General features: G+C 41.6%; 1 protein-coding gene across 1 annotated transcript in view; it reads left to right on the forward strand.

Moving 5' to 3' along the window:
• RAPGEF5 (Rap guanine nucleotide exchange factor 5) overlaps positions 1-22,161 on the forward strand; it is a gene marked incomplete at its 5' end in the record, with an annotated part of 154,282 nt that overhangs the window by 57,390 nt on the left and 74,731 nt on the right. The window contains 2 exons of the mRNA XM_084280501.1: positions 2,748-2,824; positions 8,359-8,484. Of these exons, the coding sequence (XP_084136627.1) occupies positions 2,748-2,824; positions 8,359-8,484 (203 nt within the window). The remainder of the gene's footprint in view (positions 1-2,747; positions 2,825-8,358; positions 8,485-22,161) is intronic.

Below are 22,161 nucleotides of genomic sequence, written 5' to 3' on the forward strand. Positions count from 1 at the left end.
TCCTTAGCTCCCCAGCCAGATACCATCCCCTTGCTAACTTGCCAGCCTAGACAGTTTAGCAACAGCATGGTGCTCCTTCAAGGTCCACCTGTTTGCTTTTGGTTGAAGGGGCTCTGAGGCGTTTGCCCTGGCACCAGACAGGGAAAGGGACACGTGCAACAGAGGCTGGTGGGAAAAAGCTGGTTGGCAGCCACTAACCTTTTCCCCTGGTACAGCTGTTAATGGAGTGCCCATCTGCTCAGGCTTGTCAGGAAAGCTGGCTGGATCAATATAAATCACTTAAGCCTGGACCTGGACCTGTAGTCTTGTTACTAGCAAGGTGCTGCTCCTTTAAATGCCATGATTAATAGCCAGCATCTACGGGGATATTTTGCCCGTCAGTGGCTACAGCAAATTGATTTTAGGAGAAATCAGAAAATTGAAAGGAGAGTTGGGGAAATGTTGTGTTTCTGCTAACACAACCACAGGCTTAATGCGATTTGCAATTGCTCAAATATCCTTCTTTTGGCACTTGTTAGTGCCTTCTGGCATTGAGACTTTCCTGTCTCGTGCCTGTTGTTCTGAACAGCCTTCGCCAAATGAGCGTCCCCTCCAGTGGCGCCGGGTACAACAGGGTCACACGTGCACCAGAATGTGCAAAAGGGTGAGGCAAATCTTGGGGAGACAGGTTACAGGGGAAGGGGCTGCACAGAACCCCCAGCCTGGCTGGCTGGAGTAGGTTATCTTGGGAAACCCTGACCCACACTAGGGAAGCAGGGCCCATGAGGGGCAGCTGAGGTAACACTCAGGTCACTGCTTCATTGGGTTGTTACTTTCCAGCCCGGGGCAGAGATAAGCTCCAATGTCCCAAGCACATTTTGATTTTGCCTACCTTTAAATGCTGCTGGGATATAAAGCCCATTACACATGCTTTCATGCTACAGATTGACCCTGTGTTTTCAGTATTCACCTTGAATTTCAGAGGTTGGCTGGTGAAGTGCTGCCAGCCAACGCACTAGTGAAGATTTCTATCTGAAAACAGATCTCTGTTTTCCTTTGATGATGGATTAAAAAAAGATCCCTGAAATGGAATAAACTGTATTGACAAAGTGAATTTTTTTTTCTCCTTTTATAATTACATTTTTATTACTTTTTTGATAGCATAACTGGGGAGGAAGAAAGAATTATACTCTCTATGACACAGCAACATCAGCAGAAATCCAGTAGTAAGAAGAAAATAAATCCATATACTATATTTTAGAGGTCAAGAGCAGTCTAAAGTTACTTTAGTTTTAAGTTGCTGGATGCTGCCTAGATGTTAGGCTGCTTTTTTGACTGCAGCAGAGCACTCATGCGACACACCAAGCTAGAACTTGTTACATGTATTAGCTCATCTGTGGTAACCTGGTTGTATGTCTAAAGATTGAGGCTGAGGAGAACTTAGGTGGTTGATGAAGGTAGTACTGCTGTCTCTACAGATGAGCATTTCATCAATCTAATCCTGGGCTGCCTCAGCTCCCACAGGCATAGTTTTAAGGCAAAATGTGACTGGTGATACTTGTCTTAAAACACAGTGCTGTGAGCTGTGGCAGTTCAGGTGTGGCCTTCCAACCAGCTCAGGTACTCAGGGCTGATGGAGAGAGGAGGTGGACAGGAGGTAGCACACAAGCTGAATGCTCCTGCCCATCCATCCAAGCCATGTGCCTGGTGTTGTTCAGGGAATGGATTTGCCAGCTCAACTGCTTCAAGGATGCTTTTGTTGTCGCAGCTGCTATGGCTACTCTGGCAAATGATTCCATGTGTATGCAAGATCAATGATACTTGAGTGTGGTGCTTGTGAGTAAATGAGTATGGTGTAAGGTAAAGTCACTTCACATATGTTTTGTTGGGTCTGATCCCCTGCGCGTCACATTTCAGAGTGTCCAAGGGCTTGATGTCCCACCAAAATACAACAGGTGGGTGTACTGACTGGAAGGCTACATTGGGTTATAGGTAGTAGAACTACCTATGGATATAGCTATTTGCAATACAGAAGTCTGATAAGTCCCTTCAGCAATCATCCTAGTTTCTTTTGCTAGGCAAACAGGTAACTCTGGTTTTGACCTTTCTGGAGATTACAAGTTTGATCCAAAACTTCTTTTTTTTCTTTAAAGTCTGGCAAAGCCTGCTGGTGTTAAGTTACTGGTTTCTCTGTCCCAACAGCAAATTATATTCAGTAGAACATCTTCTGCTACCATTTATTTCTGGAGATGATGTTCGTGGATAGTGGTGGCATTTGTTAAAATTGAGTTAACTTTACTTACAAAGAATTTTCCAAGTCTGAGATGAGGGATACATTTGCTTATTTGGTTTAGTCTGAATTGACCTTCCACAACATAATGAAAGTAAAGGGAGGCTGGATACTTTTTAAAATTTTTAAATTCTTCATATGAGTCACCAGGTCTGGTTATAGTGTATGGAAAAGTGGAGTTTATTTAAAAGTCACCGTTTTATTTGGGTTAAGAGCAGCAGGAATATACCTATTCAGTACTGCATTTTTACTGCCTGGGGAAAATAAGGTATACCTTATTTAGGATTTGTCCAAACTCAGTAAGGTATACCTTACAGGTTTTGTCCAAAACCACTCAAGGAGGTAAATAGAAAGTTAAACTCAGAATGAACTTTCTTGAATGGTCATCCTTTTTGATCTAAACTAGGCCACGCTGCTTGGTTGCTGCTTGTGATTTAAACCTGCCTGCTTCTAATACATTCCCTCTTTCTTATTTTAGCAATTCATCAAAATGAGGAAAACAGCAATCTAGAAATAAGAGGACTAGAAGAGCTCAAGGATACTTCTGATGTCCAGGTAAATGTCTAATATTAATTGTGTCTTGGGGACTTTTTCAGATCTGCAAGTTGAAGGATCTGCTTTCAGTAGCTGTGGGAAATGATTTTCCTCCATGTTTGGAGCAGAGAGCCTATACGAAGGAGAAAGTCTGCTGGATCTTGTCTTATGTGACTATTTAGAATAAGATTGATGATTACTCTGGGAATTAATCCCATGATGTTGCAATCGGACAGCATTCTTCAACTATCTCTCTGCTCTTTTTAGATAATACACGTAGCATATACCAGATGTGAAAATGAAATGAGATGTATTTTAGGAGGCAAGGGCATGTGACATTTTGATTGAATTTTAATCACTGTAAGCAGACATGCAATGAAATGAGGATACTTATTAGTCACTCGAGTGTAAGCAACAACCTTTTTCTTTCCTTCCCTAACTGCCCTCATTTACAACCAAAGCATACTTCTGGATATTGCTCAGAATAAACTTAACTGCCTTTCAGAGCATTTTGTCATGGAATTGCTTACCCATTTTAATTCTGTGAATCTTTTTTGATTAATCTCCGGTTTATTCAATCGTTCAGTTCACGCGTTCGAACTGTGCAAGTGTACCTACGTTGCTCATTGTATCGTACTGATTATTGCTTTGAATTTAAATTTCTCTCTCCCAGCCTTGACTGAGGGTTTTTTTTTCTGTCCCTCTTGAAAATCTTACATTTCCCATCACTTGCTGCCTTTTCTCCTTCCTACACATGCAACTTGCAGTTCCTGTCTCTGGTCTATCTCCCAACACCTTGCCTGCTAAGAAGCTGTGTGAGGGAAAGACCAATGTGCACTGATGTCTATGACCAAGCCTAGCTGAAGCGGTACAAGCCACATAGCCAGGTTAGAAGTATATGTGCCTTTCTAAAGGTAGGGCCTGTCTTGACCACAGTGAACGCAGGAAGGGCCACAGGCAGCTCTGGAAGCATGTCTGGGCTATGGCAGACACCTGCAGAGTGCAGGCAGATGAGCTGGGGACCATGTGGATGTGCCTACTGCATCAGCATGTATCTGGGCTTTTCTAGCGTCCTCTTCAGAGTCATGCTCAAGCAAGCTGTTAGGAAACAGCCTGCTCTTTTCTTAATTGTACACAGTTTCTATCTGTCTGTCTGTCTATCTATCTATCTGGTGTAGGAACCTATTGTTACCTAACTTCCTAGTTCACATCAGGCTGTCTTCTAAGCATCAGATGTGTGTTACAGACCTGTGGAAAAGACCCGGGGCAAAATACTGAGCTCGCTGCACTAAGTATCTGGCTTTCTGTTTTCTTTTTCTTGGGTTTCACATGTGCTAAGTTCTATTTGATTGTTGCAGTTATTAATATATTTTTAAAAGATTCGTTCACATGTGTCAGAGATGTAAAAAGAATGGCTATGACATGGGCACTCCGAGCTCCTAAGTGCCAGCTAGTAAGATTACATGGGCAGGTTATAAAGATGCATAAGAATTTAGTACTGAGATATTGATTCACTCAGCTTGGCCTGGAAACCAGCTTCTAAAATTTGAACGAACTTGAAACATATTTAAAATCAAACAATTACTAAATGAGCAGTTAACAAAAGTGTTCAAGTGCCCGACTGGGAGGAAAGCAGGACCATTATCAAAGCAGCTGCTGCTCCAATTTTATCAGTGACATAAAAGCGACATCCCGCAAACATGGAATGCTGTTTGGTTTAAGGGTGTGAGCAATTTTTTTTTCTTTTCACTTTAGTGAGACTGTGCATGTGACTGGAGCAATGCAAATGGTCTTTTGAGGCAGTGACATATGGTTTTTAAGTTTTCAAGTTGATCAAAGGTGAAGCCTATAATAATTATGTTGTTTTCATCAGACACAGAAGGAGACGGAGGTGCAGTGGAAAAAACCCAAACCACCACAAACCTCTTGGGTTAGCAGAGTTGGAGGGTGTGGTGCCTGCTCTAAACACTGCAGGACCTAGGATGGTCAACCTGGTCAACCAACTTTTTTGGTTGAAAAAGCTGGTAGAAGTGTGAAAAAAAAGTCAGTACAGGGACTTTTTCAAAGTGAGCATGCTGAAAACAATGTAAATTAAAAGTCCCATCCTGTCTGCCGTGGGCTGTCTTAATTCACCTCCGTGCCACTGCTAGCATATTCATTTATGGCCTTTGCAGAGGGAATATTTGTCAATGGATGTGCTGAAACAGAAAATGTGTTGCCAGCATCTTTGCTTTTCCAACCTCAGTAGTGACTAAATTACTTTCCTTCCCATTAAACATTTTTATTTCATTTCAAATATTGCATAAATACCTTTAATTAGAGTAATTTTGTGCTGTGAACGGCAATAAAGCCTAACTATAAAGCTCCTACATTGTTTTATCATTCATTAAATTAAAGCCAGTTAAAATATACAACTTTGTGTTTTTCACCTTCACGTAAGTCAGTACTTGTATCTCTGTTAGTGCACTTGAATTAGGGAGCAAACACCAACATGTGGGCACATGGGATTTTGAAGGATATGTGCTTGCATGAAACAAAGATCAAAATGGCAAGTAGGGTGGCTTGTCTTTACCTCTTTGTCTTACAAACAGCTTCAAAGGTATTGTTTGAAAAATAAATATATATTGCCAGGTGAAAACGACAGGCAAAACATCCCAACCAGCTTTTAGAAGCTGTCGTTAATTAATTAATTAATTAATTAATTAACCCGGATGCTTTCTTGAAAGTATTTAGCAGAATAATTTATAGTGGAAAGTCAACATAATTAAGGAAATCAGAATTAAAAGTGAGTGATATTTTTCTTCCTAATTATGGAAAGTCTTGTTTAGCCTTTTGCATTTCAAGTGCATCCTTTCCTCCCAGAACCAAGCATGTACAATGAACTCAATAATTTTTTACCAGAAATTTCTCAGTTGACCTTTTATGCTCTGGAAACCCAATAATAAATATATATTTTTGTATTCTCTGCAATTCTTTAAATTAAATAATAGTTGGGGGAGGAGGGGTTATGTTAAAATACAGTATTTCTTCTTGGTGGTTATTTGAAACAGGACAATATGATTAATGGAATTGCCAATTTGAATAAAGACCATATTTGTGGCAGGGTAATGGGTTTGTATGTAGAGTTCCTTCTTCCCTGGGGTGCTCATCCAGGCAGAAAGCAATAACATGCTCTGTTTGAGCACTCGAAGGGAGCAGGGGGTGAAGGAGAGTGAGGCCCACGTGCTCAGAAAGTTCTCTTTCTCCAGGATGTTTCTTCCATTTGAACATACTGAAGCCAACTGTTACCCCAAAACCAAAGTCCCCCTTCCTCATCCTTACATAAGTGGTTTTAACCATTGGGCTTTGCCTCATATGCTGAAGATCAATAACTATTTGTTCATCAGAGTGCATGCTGCATTTCTGTTGATGACCATCTGACATTTGAAGTATGGGGACTTGTAACCATCTATGTCACTTGTAGGTCATGGTCTGACTTGCTCAGGTACAGCATGGAGGTGTGAAAAGTGCCTCCACAGTAGTAAGATCCCAGATCCAGAGAGGCTGCAAATATTTGAGTTGTCCTTAGTCTACAAGCCTGGGGGAATTACAGTGCATGGATATTATACTCTTTCCTAGAAGCACCCCCAAGCCATGAAATAATCAGGTTTGTCTCTAGCAATGTTCCCAGCCCATCAAAGGATTATGAAGTGCAGACATAAGACTTCAGCCGAGTCTGTGATGATTGCCTAAGATCCCTGTGTAAATTACTGGAGAAAAAGGAGAATTTTAGGAAATAACCCATCTGATCATTTTTTAATGTCTAGTGTAGAGTTAAAAAAAATCTCAAGCACCTCTTTTTCTCTGTTGATTAGACGAGTCTGGACAGCTAGTTCAGTCTATTCCTCCTCATTTGATAAAATCAGTCTCACTCATGATCTGCAGGTGATAATGGCATCTCAGAACCGGTTTATAAACCCAAGCCTTTGATTTAGAAAATAAGGCCTTAATCTCAGAAAATTTAAGGACCTTCAGGTTAGACTCTGGAATTCCTTAATTTTCTTGATGGATTTCAGACTTTCCCACTTCATGTGGGAAAGCTGGCTTCCTCAGGAAGCTGGGGACTAAGCACAGGATGTGGAAAGCCTGATATAGGCTTGTGAGGAGGTACCTTCATCCAGACTGGAGAATGTAGGCATGCAACAATTCTTTCAAATAATTCAGTAAGGGGATGTCTCTTTGGATTTGGCTGTGGAACCTACTTTTCCCCATCAGCACTTAGTGAGAAAGTGCATTTGTTACCCTCCTCAGCTGAAGGAACCTTAACCTACACTTCTCTCCTCCTTGGAGAAACCAGCAGACTGTAGGATGGTTTAGGTGGGCACTTTCAGGCTTTTGGCTGTCACAGGAAGGAGTGTCTCAAGGCCAAAGGATTGGAGCCTGCATGACACTACAGGTCAGGGCATCCCTGGCTTTTGGGCCCAGCTCATAAGATGGTTTTGGTCCTGACTCATAAGATGTTTTCTAAGTTTTCTATGTTTTGGAGTAAGTACTGATTCAGTAAAACCCAGCATGAATAACAGAAAGAAAACAGTGGGGAAAAATGTCTATTTGCCAATTGCCTTTAAAGCCATATGCAGTTCCATAGTCATGTCACAAGCCTGGCCCTCCCAAGGCATATGCTGTTCCCACTAGGAAACATCTGGGCTAATAAAAGCTGTGCAGTATCATTGAGCTAGGTCTCAGTTACGCAGAGGCTATATCCACATTGAAGTCATGGACAGTGATACCAGCCACTGAATTTTCAGGGAGAAATTTAGCCCTCATCAGCTAACCTTATGATGGGTCTGGTGTGCCTACGTGCAAGCATGATTCCATCTTTTTATATATGTGTGTGTGTGTGTGTGTGTATGTATATATGGTATTTTTGTAAAATAACCAGTGCTGAATGTTTTGACAAACTGCCATCAACATAGCTTGAATAACTGGCAGAGTATTAGCCCAAAAGTAGTTCTAACATAGTTTTTATCTCACTTTCTTTCCTAAACAAAATCAGGAGATACTGATTTGTTATTTACAGAATAAATAAACGTAGCACAACTGTCTTTTAGGGCTTGCATACATGAAAAATGGTTGGAGCTGGAGCAGGGGGAGTTGTAGCCTGTTATTTTTAGGAGTGCCTTGTGTTGCGCTTCATTCTTTATCCAGGGCTGTTCCTGGCTAACTTTCCCATGAGTTTTTAACCTCTTGCTCTTGTTCTCTTATGTAACAGGAAACAGGCTGACAGGAACAAATAAAACACAGCGTATCTGATAGTCACACGCAGAGGAGCGGTTGATTTAGTTAGCCCTGCCTTTGTTCCTCCAAAGTAGATACATTTGGAGATTCAGATGTGCCTGAGCTACTCTCCAGTTGTTTCCCTGGAAGCAGCGACTTGCTCGTGTTCAGCAAGCGGCACTGAAGTATTGGAAATATGAGAAAACAGATGCATTTCTTTTAAGGTTGAAATTTGCGGCAGTGTCATGTCCTGGGATTGTGGATTTAAGTATCTGTTTGCTCTTTCTCCCACCCTTAAGGCAGGGGTTTTGTGCAAGCTTCAGGGAAGAGATGACATCGGACGGATTGAGCTGGTCCAGAAGCTGGCGAGAGAAAACTGCCAGTTTTCGCAGGCGGAGAGAAAACCACCCGAGAAGGCAGAACAAGTAAGGCATTTCTTGTTTGGGGCTTTTTGTTTCTTTTTGGTAGGGGAGGGAGATTTAGGTCACAAAACTGAAATAGCAAAGCTGATGGTCAGAATCCAGGGCACGCATTAGTCATGGAGCTGTAGCTGCTCTCCTCTGGCATTTACATTTCTCTGAAGTGCATTCAGTTCAATAATTGTCAACACACTTAAATTATTATGTTGTCATTAACTGTCCGTGGAGGTTATTAGCATCTTACACATATAGGAAATAGCAGATGAATTCAGGGTGCTTTCTACTAAATTGTTGTTAGTGATTATGAAATATTTGGGGTTCAGGGTGTATTTAAATGATATATAAGGTGTATGAGTGCTTAAAGTACTGATTTTAAATTGTAGTAAAGCGAATAACTTTTCTGCTGGGATATTTGGATGCAAGCACTGGCTAGAGCTTTTTCATGTAGAATAAAACGAATGGACAGGGTACAAAATTCAGCAGCTTCTTAAAAAAATAAATGTTTTCAAACAAAAGTTACACTGAAGAAAGCAGCATTCTGTTTATTTCTTCTGAAAGCACTTATTGAGATGTTAATAACTGGATTGAAAATGGACTAAAACTCAACTGCTCTGCTTATAGCACAATGTTTACTAATTTTCGGTAAAAATCTCTATTCTGATTGCATATTCATCTAAAGGTGCCCAGGATAGTAACTGTGAGAAACAACAAAAATCCCATCTAGACACCCATGTGTCTTGCTTTAATGTATATGCAATTTATTCCATTTTCTGCTTGTCGGACAGTAGAAAAATGCATGTGCCTTAGAAACTTTTCAGCTCGTTCCTAGTAAAGTAAGGCTTCACAGAGGAAAAGAGAAAGATTAAATCATTGCAGAGCTTCATGCTGGTCTGTTTGGCAGTGTATAAGTTCTAGTCTGGTGTAGTTAAATATGTAATTGTATTAGTAGGTGTGCACAAGGGAGGAGGGTAATTAGCCCAGGGATTGATTTGTTCCTCAGCAGATCTGCCAGCCATGGACATCTGGCAGAATTTCCATGTATCTTTAAATCCTATCAACAAAGTGCAATTAAAAGTTTAGGTAAAGGAGATTTTAAGCCAGGGAAAGTTTCTAATTGTGTTTCAGGATTTGGAAGCAAGATTACAGATGCTGTGAGCATAGGGGAGAGGGGAATGTCGGGACTGGTACTCCAAAAATTCAGTGGATATTTTTGCTGCTTACTCCGGTTATTGCAAAGGGTGATGTGCTGTCAGCTGCAGCTCTGTAGCTGCGCAGATTACAGTACAGCTCCAAAAATGGAAAGGAAAGAAGTGCTCAGCTTTTCTTCTCCTTTGAAAAGTACAGCACTTAGCAATTGCTGCTATTTAGGAGATGAGTGACTTCAGTTTAGCAGAAGCAAGAGCAAGCTGCTCATACTGAGTGGTGTAACACAGAGGTTACTGCCCTTGAGCAAGGATATGCCTTTAGACCTAGGAGGTGGCAGGAAAAAGAAGAGTTTCCTGAGAGACAGCAGAAGCCTGGGTCACTCCTCATGTGCCCTTTATTTCTGGGTGGGGAGCGTCTTGCAGCCAGTGCTGGCAATCGGTAATGCTTTGCTTCCTCCCCCAGTTCTGCACGTTGCTGGTTGTTGTAGGGTGGGGGTGATGCGCTTCTTCCCTGTGGACTTGCAGTCCTCGCTGCGGGTGTATTTGCTAACCCCCCAGCCAGTCTATTGATTTCATTGGGAACAGTCACCAAGAAGGAGTTGCGGAGCACGGGGGAGGTCTGTCCTAGGGTTCTCACTTTAGCTGACTCAGGTAATTTACTTTCACTGGAAAAAAACCCCTTGCTTTGCTGTGGTGGGGGTGGTGGGTCTCCTACGTTCAGGAAACTGTGAGCTTCCATCCCTTCCTCTCCCTCCCTTCCTCCCTGGTGGTCTGAAAGCCGCCCTGGCGCATGTGCAGGTGGCAGGATTTGGCTGGCTGGGCAGAGTTCGCTGCTCTGGGCAGCTGTTCCTTCTCCAAGAAGAAAAGCAGCAGGCTGCTTTGCAGCGAGTACTGATGAAATGTGGGCTTTCTGACCTTCCCGTCTCATCCTGCTGCTACAGAAGTGATGGCAGATTCATTGGCACAGCTCACTGCCTAGTCCCCTGTGCTCATTGTAAATGTTAGAGGAACAACATGTTCAGGGTGTGGTGTCCTTACAAAATGATGTGCAGTGTGCCCATCTTCTTTTATTTTTTGATTTTAGAAAGTGTAGCTTTCTCTTACAGTATTTTCTCAGGAACACAGAGTAATGGGCACTTGAAGCAGGCAGTAAAGTGGAGTGGCTCTGCTGTTCTCCCAGGATCCACATTTCTCAGCAAGTATTCCTGTGCTAAAGCTTTCACCAGCTTTCCCTTCTGGGGATCTAAAACTGCGCTTTCACAGTTGATCTGTGTTCCTCAAAGGGATGGCATTTGGTCTGTAAATGAGACTCCTGAACACCCTGCCAGGCTGCTCTCCCTGCCCTTGGGCTCCTGAAGCCCATCTCAATGCAGAAATGGTGCTGCTGGGGGGCTGTGTGTTTCCATCAGTCCCGGGCCGTGTCACTCGCAGTTTGAGGCTGGGGGCTTTGTAATCCACCTGGAAGTAAAGCTGCTCTTTCAAGGATGGCCAAGGGGGAGTTTTTTTCCCCAAAGTGGAGTTCTGATTTGTTTTCATCTAGGAGTATGCAAAATGAAGAAACAACTTGTACGCAGGGTTAGTACTGTACACATGCATATGTCCTGTCTATGTGTGCTGTGTCCCACCCATGCAAAAACATCAGTGCAGTGGAGTTGTGGCTTCTCTGTTGCTCTCTCCCCACTGAGTTTCTAAAGCAGGTCTCTTCAGACTAGAACCTGACATGGTTTTCCAGCATCAGCAGCAAACACAAATGTTGTATGATTAGGCTTTGCTGAGTCCTGTACTTTGTTTTGAAGAAGGAAGATTGAATACTCAATGAACCCAATAGCTTTTTTCCTACACAATGAGTGAGGTGTGGAGCTGCCTGGGGAAATGACCATCTTTGTGCTTGTAGCTCTCTGAGCATGATGGGGAGCCACACTGTGAGGAGGACTGGTGAGCCCTCCTATTATTCAAATAAATAATCACCATCTTAATCTGAGAATTTAAGGAGTCACATAGGAAAGGTAGATGACATGTAGATGCACAAGAGCCTGGTCTTCCAGAGGTTTTTGGGTAGATAAAATACTTAATTGTATTCTTCAAGGTGTGGTCTTGGAGGCTGTAGTTTGTGGCACCCAGTGGGCAGGTGAAGCATGGGTTGGTTTGGGTCACTGGTCCAGAAAGATGAAATTTAATTACTTTTTTTCTCAGAAAAGCAGATGGTCTGGAAGAGGGTGACAGCTGGGTGGTTCACTAGAGGAAACAGCTCAGTTTGGAGCTATAGTGGCAGAGAGAAAGGATTCCTTCCATTTGGATTTGTTCTGGAGGGTTTGAAAGTGTGGTGTATACATGGTGATTTTGTACATGCACACATTTTTACTTCATACATTAAGCACCAGAGTCCATACTGGCTTTGTTCCAGGTTGCTGGTCTGCTATACTTTCTTTAAAAAAAATAAAAATGAAAGTGTTCTGAAAAAGTTCTGTAATTTAAAAAAGTTTTGTGCAGAAGCTCCATTGTATGTGAGCTGCTTATTTGTTTGTGGGGGTGCAGCTTGCTGTGACCAGGTTAGACTGGTAGATTGGAACTGGAGACTGTTCTTCTGTAGCTCATGGTGCCAGGTTCCTCTCTGGTGAATATAATGTCTGCAAAGTGCTCTAACTGTAATGGGGCTCACAGACTTGTTGAGGAAAACAAAACCTAAATTATACTGATTTCCTCCTCCACCCCCCCTCCCCATTTTCACTTGCTAATGTGTTAGAATGATGTTCTTAATTAAGGCACTGAACCTACCATATGTGTTACATTTCCTAAAACTTCAGTTTTGTTAATGAGTAGAAAATAAATAGTAGTAAATAAGCTTCTAAAAAGGCAGATAAGCTTCTTCTCTGTTGCATTCCTGCAATGAGATTGAAGGTATTGATAAATAAAATGAAATGGTTGTCTAAAATGTGCAGAAATTATTTTAATATCAGATGTGGGCAAGAATAAAATAACTCTGCAAGCTTGCAGTTCTAATTTTATCATTACACGCAAATTGCACACATAAGCCTAGGGAAATGCAAAAGGGGATATTTGTATTTTTGTGTTATTTAAATATTTCATTCCCTTAAAACAATTGCTTTGACAGAAAATAGATGAAAAATCTGTATTGAAGTACTCAGCTGGTAAAGGAGCCTGGTCTTTTGAGAAGTTTGCTTTCTCTTAGCATTAATTATAATAGAGAAAGCAAACTCTGTATTTAAAGCCTTTTGAAGTAGCTTTTTTTTTGCTCAACCATAGGTTTGTGATGCATTTCAGGCATATTTGCACTAAATGGTGATTTGGAATTCCTTTTAAGCAACTAGAATACAATTAAATAGCACCTTTATAATAGACGTAAGATCCTCTTTTTTTTAATACAGTGTATCCAGTTATATTTTCAAAGATGTGGTGCACTGATTAAGAAAATCATATCTGTTTATATAGTGTCATTGTCTTAGCAAAATCATAGAAGTGCTTTTCACCACAGCAACATGGGGAAAACATTCTTTAGATGATTGTATTGTTTTCATAGTCAGATGAACTGAATAAGCTTTCTGCAAATTGACACCAGCATTCAGAGGAAATTTAAGATTCTCCAAGCTGTTCGTTAGAGAACTAAAGAATAGGAATTAATTTCTTAAACCATATAAACTATATTCTAGGCTGTGGCTCCTCCAGTACCCTGTGCATTAGTAGGAAGAGGAATATTTCCTAAATCCACCTTGTAATTCCTTTGCTGATTAATATATATAAATATATATTAAATTAGAGTTGGGTACTGTTTAAAAGTATACAGGTACATACAGCTTGAATGTACAGAGTCTGTAACTTAGCCAGTTCAAGATAAAAGAATTATATTGTAGGGGGGCAGGTATGTTTTCAGGAGGACAACAGATATTGAAGAACAGTTTTGTTAATTTACGGGGTACTAACTTTTGCAATCAGCAGTCTCATTAAGAAGACAGATGATTTGCTCATTGAAGCAGGTTAGTGGTTGAACTGAAGCTGTTGAAAGGCTTACAAAAGAAGATTAACGATTTGGAGCCTGGGGTTGTATAGATTACTCACGACCAAGGAATTTCTTGAGGAAATTCCAGCCACGACACATCAAGGTTATTTTAGGATGCATCTACCTGTCCAGCTGGATGCTTGCAAGGAGACAAGAATGAACGTCAGGACGTGTCCAGAGCTGCAGTTTTTGTTAGCTTGACAAAGCCATGACCTTGCACTGATGTCCTGTTGAGTAGATGGTCAGTCATCAGGGCTCCAGTGGAAAAATACTCTTTAAAACAATGATGTCAAGTGGTGTCTGAATGCAGTCAGTGACTGAAATCTGGGCTTTATTTTTTTAAAAAGTTGTTGCTGCTTTTGTTGTATCTGCTCTGCCTGGGACAGATCTATTGGGGGTCTTTAGTGTAGATACACTATATCTGGCTTTTGTGGGCTATTCTGCATCACTTGCGCAACTGTGAATCAAATGTACATAACAACTAGAGCACAGTGACAGTTTTTGAAGACACTTTCATGACTTGAGTAGCCATGGGATGGTGTGGATGTCTGAAGTCATTAGCACATAAGCACAGGAGTTTGATGTTTCCCTTCGTACCTCTTAGATCTGCCAGTATTAGCAGAGAAAGTTGTACCAGGGTAGGAAAATAGTTTGCAATTTTGACTTCAGCTACAAGCCAAGAAAAAGAAAAGTCTATCAGTGAGGTTGTCAGTTTATAGCTCCGTGTTGAGTAAAAGTAAGTAATTAAGAGGTAGGTACATGCTTGCTGTGGAGGTAAGCTGAAGCTTAAGACTCCAGTCTGAATCAGGAGGAACAGGGACTTGAGTCTAGTTCTGTCACGTTCTGTAAAGAGCATCCTGTCCCTGATGGTGATCTTTCATCTGCTGGAATGAATGCATAGCCCTAGGTGATCACCTGTTCTTCCTAAGCAAACCTCTTTATCTTCTGAGAAGAAAACACTTCTGCAGGACCTGGGATTTTTTTCGGTGTAGAACAGGCACCGGTGTCTTTTTGAAATGGGAAGTTTGCCAGAGATAAGAATTCCCCAGTTCAGATGTAGGACTGGGATCACCTGGCTGCTAGAAAAAGCTTTGTTTCAGTCTCTTGCAACACTTGTTATTCTTTTTATTTACTATCTACTTTTAAGAGGACTTACTCTTCCTATTGTTGAGCCTAATGTGGCCAGACTTTTGGAGGAGAATGCCCTCTTGCCAGCAGTGCAGAATGGTGGTGACATGATATGTTGGTTCTTCCTGTGAAAGTAAGGCTCTCAAGCAGAGTCACACTTGTGCTTACTTGATGTGTTGTGAGTGTGGTAAAGGTATGTGTTAAGTGAGAAGCTCACCCTTTAACTTTGAGTCAAGTTACATATTCCCATAATGCTTTCTTTCCTCCAGATGCTCAGCCTAGTGTTGTAAAGAAAGCCTAATTTGCTCCTCTTTGATTTATTCTGTAACATTACACTACTTTGTATAGAAGGAAATTCCACATTTTTCCACGTTTTGCATGCTGGGCTTTCTTTGGTGTAGAACAGTGACTCATTCTTGTATGGGACAATACCTTCACTTCTTGGCTCAAGGGGTAAAAAGGGCACGTGGTATTTAGAAGGCTAAAACCTGGGGGCCAGAACATTGGATTTTTATTTCTGACTCCATTGGTTATTTAATATGTAACCTTCTTCAAATCATGTCACTTCTCTGCACCTTTGTTTACCCTGATGTAAAATGGGGTCTTAAACATGTAGGACCTTGAAGGGGTGCTATAAAACCTGCAGTGGTTAATGAATGTTGATAAATTGCTTTGAGATCCTTTAGAGATGGTTTGGGAATCCCAGCAAGCTGGAAGTGGGTTAGACTTTGAACTGCTGAGGGCCAGGGGGATATTTTTCAAAAAACTGAGCGTAGCTGAGGCGAGACCAAGCAGTTGCAGTTGCTTTGCAGTCTCTGGTCCCTGGGCATCACTTCCATGGGTGTGCTGTCAGCAGCATCCCTGCCCTGGTGTCTTGTCCCCATCCCTGGGCTGCTCTGTGAAGACACACAGGAAATAATGAAGCTGAAAAATAAAGTAAATTCACCTTTCTTGTGGGGTTATTTTCAAGTTGGACTGGTTTCCCTCATAGTTTGGGGATATGGGTATGGGGTGGGAATGAGATGGTTGTGTCAGGGCAAATTAGGCTTTCTTTGCTGCTAAGAGCTGTTCTCCTGCTGACAGTGAAACATCCCAGTTCCTTTATTCCCCAAAGCCTTGTGATTTATCAAATCCAGAGACTGAGCTGAGTCAAATTAAAGTCTTTGTGCTTTTTTGGTCGGCATATTTTTAATCTAGATCCTATGCTTCACCATATGTCTTTAAGAAGGGGGTGAATGAGAGTGGGAATCAGCATCCAAGAGCAGGGGGAGGACAGGACTGCTGTTTTTCACTGGCAGTGGGACTACACAGTTCCTGGTAGTACCAACACTGGAAGCATGGTTCCATGGTTCTGCTTTCTGGTCTGTATATCGACATGAAAAAGCAGAGAAGCTCTTGTAAAGCTTTCATTTGCAGGTTGTCTCCATCCTCTGCTTCTGTATTTCTCTCCACATTATGAATCACTTACCTGCTTATGTTTCTAGACTGTTCAAAGGCTTACATAAAATTAATCTATCGTTTTCTCCCTTATGAGGAGCAGAAATGGCCAGTTTATGAATTCAAACACCTTCTCTGATGTTTTCTGGTTTTAAATTTACTGTTCTGTCCCTTTCTTTGTATGATCAATACATTTGATGATGTTCTGAATGTTCTTTGCTCCATTTTTCTGATTTATGACTTTGACATAACTCCCAGTTATGCTGATAATATAGTGGATGAACCCTGCCAGCTACTTCCGTACAGTTTCTCCTATGTTTATCCTAGGAAATTTGAGTAACAGAAGTGCCTGGGTCTCTCTGTCAAGCTAGGGATTTTGTTATCTAAATTTGTGAAGATTGCAAAGAAAAGTTGATAATGCTTTGAAATTTAAGTCAGAAAATCCAAGCAGTTTTTGAAATTCAGAAGTAATTTTGTCCTTGACCTTTCAGTGTGGAGATGTTTTAAGTCATTCATTGTTTTACTGGCTTTTCTTTTGGAAACGAAACCAATCAAGGATGTCTGGCTTTGGCTCACAGTGTGAACCTGGCTTAGAAGAAACAGCCTAGATAGCTGGAAAACTGTCGATAAGCCAGAAGCTGATGGCTGTCCACCACATCATCCTCTTTGGAAGTTGTCTGAGATTTGGTAGCCTGCCCAGAGATCAGTCATGTAAAAAGGATTCATGCTATCTACACTGAGGAGTTTTTGGAGAAGGGGCAGCTGTAAAGTGTCTATCTCTGTCTCCATTGCTGAAGTGTCCTCCACTCTAAGAAAGGAAGGACAACTTGACCTTGCATTTTTTTGCAGACTGCTTCCCCCCCATTTATTTATTGGAATCAGGAGACATCCCTTAAATCTCCAAATGTTGTCCTTGTGCTGTGGCCATTCTGTCACTCACTGTGCCTGCATTTTAAAGCTTAATTCTGCTCCTGCTGGTGTTAATAGGTATTTTTTGGTGAGAACAGGGTATAACCCTCAGGATCTAATGCTTTTGTCACGCTATAGCCTTGGAAGGTGGTGACATTTTGCAAGATGTGCTTGACACACGGTCACCTGTGGAGAATGCTGATTTGGTAGCAGTTAATACATCACTTCCATTCGTTTTTCTTGGTTGTATGTGGCAGCTCAAAGAGCAAAGGAATGAAAACCCAGGCGATTAGTGGTATTTTTGCTGACTGTCTTCCTCTAAATCAAAGCAGGTATCCCCCTCTCCCTCCTTGATTAGTGTTCCTACTGCTGTGTTCAGCACCTCCTATGTTCTAATTCACAGCACGTGAACATGAGGTCTCCAGTGCATATGCATGGATTTCATCTTAACTACCCAGTGAAAAGTTTTAATTAGATGTTTCATGTGGAAACATGAAACGGGGTTTGAAATTAGCAGCGACCTTGCGCCCTTCCTCGAATATATTTTCCGATAGCGTGTGGCAGGCAGTTCCCAGCTTCTTTTGTCGCTGGCTGGAACACACGCATCTGAGTGGGGAAGGGTCTGGCGTGTGGGAGTGGCCGCGGTCGCTGGTTGTAGGAAAGGAGTACTTTGGCCTCATTTGGTGACTGGGAAAATAATGGAATGACCTAACTCAGGAAGAGCATGAATAGCAACCGGTATTTCCTTTAACAGCTTGCTGGAGATCAAACCCTAGATGGATTTCCACATGCTGGACTCCAGGGTGATGCTGAACCACACTGCCCTCTTTGATCAAGGGAAAGGCATACAGCTCATATGCCATGGCTGGCTGTGTTGTGCGTCAGCCTGACTGAAGCTGCCGTCTCAGCTGAGTGGCTGGACAGAGAGCATCAGCCCTTAATTCATCTCCATTTTCTCTGGGAGGCAAGGGCCTCCTCTGTCAGGAACAGAGTTTCTACTTAACCCGGTGCTGGGAGGAACACAGGAGAACCTGCTCTTTCGGTAGAGCAGGCGGCAAGCACAGAATTGAGGTTTGGTTGCAACTTCATGGTGTCTCTTCCCTTTTTAGAGGCACTAATATTTATCAAATTAATACAGTATCAGTTTAGGTCTTTTTGCCAGAAACTTTTGATATTGCAAGTAGGGGACTGTTCGCCACAGGAGACTTTAAAACATCTATGTGGATGCAACTACAGAGGTTACATTGATTTAGTGTGTTGCAGAATATGCTGTTTGGCCATATTTAGCAGGTTAATAAAGACAATTGATGTGGTCAGGGTCAGGGAAGAAGACACTAATCAGAGCTGGCTGGAGTGAAAAGGCCAGAATTTCAATTCTCACGTGCAAAGTTTGGTTGTTCATATTTCAAGCTGAAAACCAAACATTCTGGCCTTGTGTGAATGGTACGTGGCTGGAAAAGCATACTGACACTCTGGCTTTGTCTCCTCATGTGTGAAACCTGAATCTTTTCAGTGGAATCAACACATTGATTCAGTCTGTCTAAATAATCTGTCAGTCTGTACACAGTACTTACAGCGAGCTAATCATTGGGCTATATAGATTTTTTTTTTTTTTTTTTTTTTGGCTTCCTAGATTTGATGAACTTGTGTAAAAAGAAGCATGTGGCTCCTAAACAAAACTTCCTTTGCAGTGAGTTCTTTACTCCTACTCTCCGCCAAGGCAGAAGTAGTAAATTAAGCCTGGGTGGAGGATTGGCCTACCTGCTTCATCATTGACATCATGAGATTTTCCAGAGGAGTTTGAGAAGTGCCTAATGTCCCACTGGAAAGCCATCAAATTATACACAGTGCAGGTGATGGCATCCAGCACCTGGGGCCTTTCTCATGATTTCATCAAGGATATGGCAGGATCCTCCTCCACCAAGGAATTTATGGAGCTCATGATCCCCCAGTTCTTTGGTAGAGATATGTGTGGATGCATGCATGTGCTGTATGTATTTATTCATTACTCAGACTGCAAACCTTGCTGAAAGCAAAGCCAGTCACTTACAAGGGCTGCTTATGGAACCTTTTTTCACATTGTAGTAATAACCAGTCATTTACGCACAGTCTTTGTAACATAAAGTAGCTGCTTTCTCCTGGTGACACATCTGTTCTGACACGCCTCTCCTCCTCCTCTCTTCAGACTGCATCAGATTTTCATCTAGCAGCCTCTGAAAAGTTTCAGTCTCCTCTTGAGTTCTTCAGATCAAAACCTGAATCTCAGACATTACATTTGAGACCAGTACAAACTTCTGTGCCCGTACCTCAGAGACATCAGGGCTGTGAATGTCACCATTCCCCTGCTCTCCATCCAGTGGAGTCTACCTCTCGTTTAATTCTTAGACATTTCTTTGTAGGAACCTACCCAGGAACTGAGGGGGCATGCTCCAGTTTTGCCTCAGAGCTGTGGGTATCTGCGCTAATTTTGTGTGGGATTCGCAGCCACCCGTGGAACAGAGTTGCTCTGATCTTGCACTGGGGTGGCTGTATGCTCCCTGCAGTTAGTGTCTGCTCACTCTCCCAGCCTCAACTGTAACACACACACACACACACATATATATACACACACATACAGATATGACTGTTCCTTCCCTAGTGCAAAACCTGTACAAGGAAAAAGGCTACAATTCCACCACGCTGTTTTCCTTTTCAGCTGCTGTAGCAACGCACTTAATTTCTGTCTAACATTTGCTGGTTAATCAATTGACACATACTGTTTTCACTGCAGTGACATGCAAATAGTAAATATTTGTATTACACAAAAGCCATACAATAAATCATGCATGTAACTGTGGCTTTAAAATGCTATTAGTTTTTAATTTGTGTGATGCTCAATATGTATTAAGGATCCTCTAAGAGTAGAAACAATCAAAAAATAGTGATTCACTCATTTGATTATGGTAGAAATTAATGTCTTACCTGCTGTAAGAAGAAATACAAGTTTAGCGTTCCAGCAGAAATATCAACAAGCTGTAAAAGTTGCTTGACCATCATAATGTGAAAATTAACTGTAAAACTACAGGCATTTGCAGTTTCCCTTGTAATGCGTTAACGCTGCAGTTCCCAGTACTCCAGTGCTCCCGTGCATGGAAGGGATCTGCATCAAATGGTTGGGTGCCCAGCGTGCTTCAAAAAAATCCTATTGATTAAGATCTAATGATACTTCCCATTCTGGGGATTCATCATTTGGGCAATTTTGCTAATGCAGCACAACATGTAGTATCAGTATGCCCTTATTTTGCTTTTATAACAAATAACTTGTTCTAATCCTTTTTACTTTTTTTTTTCTTTCCTTCTGCTTTGCCATGCACACATTAAGTGCTGGCTACAGCAAACCTGCTTTTTCTTCCTACCTTAAACAATATATTTAATGAACTTCATCTGTATTGCATTTTTAAGGGCAAGGAGCTAGGAGCTAGCTCTAAACAGACTAGGGCTTTTACGAAAATGAAAGCCCCCAAGAGTTGCTTCATCATGGGAAACCACTGCCAAATGTCATCTGAGCTCCTGCTTTCTGGCACAAACAAAGTAGAGAAACATTTTAATTTTTAGCGTCTTGACATTCAGCTTTTTGACTCCTATTGCTTTACCACTTTCTAGTGTATGAATATTTTACATTAAAATGCATTGTTATGAATTTGCTTATATTGAAATAACAGCTGAGATAATACAGAGACAGAGATAATTGGAGGCTTAGATCATACTGTACAGAAACATCTGATCAGATCAAATAAAAACCTGTGTTTTATTTTTAGCATAGTCTCATTTTTAATAAGCTAAAGCTTAAAATCTGATGAATTGGCAGTGATTTTGTGATTTGATATTCAGAAAGAATGTGTCCTGAATACCAAATGAATGAAAGTTACTGTGGACTGTCATTGCTGCGTTTTTTCTTTTGACCTTGCAAACTGTGTTGGTTTAGTGTTTTCCACATTGCTGACCTTGAAACACGGTAATTGGAAGAACAGTGCTGAAGGTTAGCAACGCTTTTACTTCGCTTATCATGGGGGAACAGTTTGAAGTTTATGGGGGTGGAGGGGAATTGTCTTCAAGATCTTCAAATAGCTAGAAAGTTCCGGTGATGACAGCACTTTAAATTATCATTATCCTACAAATGTCCGTCTGTGCCAGTGAAGCCTCACCTAGCTAAAAGGAAAGGAGGGTTTAGGTAATGTCAGGAGGTTGGGGGATGTCTGAGAAGCTGCTAATCAAACCTTTTTGTTGCTGTGCAAACACATCCTCCTGCACGCGGATTTGTGTCCTCACCAAGTATCCTTTGGCATGTTTCGTAGGTCAGGTGAGACCTCTTATGGCAAATAAATGCTCCTGAGGCGAAGGGCTCATCTCCCTCTTTGCTGGCAGCCGCGAACTAAGGGTAGATGAACCGACAGGCTTTGCATGGGAAGAGTTTCCCCTGGAACAGGTAGAGGTGTAAGGCAGAGACAGCAGGGGTTTTTCTTTGTCTTCCCTGAGTGTGTAGTTGCACTGCTAACTGCATGTTCATTGCTCTGGGGGAAAAAAGTCCTAACAGGACTTCAGGAACATTAGATTGTGATCACTTGCATTTTAAGGGAGATGAGGAAATTTAAGCAATTTCTGCTTAGGATTACTCATTTTATTAAAAAAATCTAACAGAAGCTTAATGTTTTAGATATCTAAGATTTTAAAGACATTGTGTCATGTCTGTCCCTGTCCACCCCACCCCCTCCCTGCCAGTCAAATCATTGTGGTGTCTTGTGTTTCTGACTGCAGTCTCCTAATCCTCCAATATCTATGTTAAAATTCAAGGCATCCATAAGGCACAAGTCTTCCTTGCCTAGTACTGTGGTTATGATGATGCATAAAATAAATCATTGCAATTACTGAGGCAGTCTCGAGCACTTAGTAACTCAGGTGATTGCTTCTTGAAACATGACTGAACTGAAGAAAGGATCATTAGTTATTTCCCTGGAGTACTTGGATATTGTAACCCTCTCCACAGGGTTCTATTAGGAGTTAAGACCTGGC

This window comes from Gallinula chloropus (genome assembly GCF_964237585.1).
Source record: "Gallinula chloropus genome assembly, chromosome: 2".
In the NCBI taxonomy this organism is placed as follows: Eukaryota; Metazoa; Chordata; class Aves; order Gruiformes; family Rallidae; genus Gallinula; species Gallinula chloropus.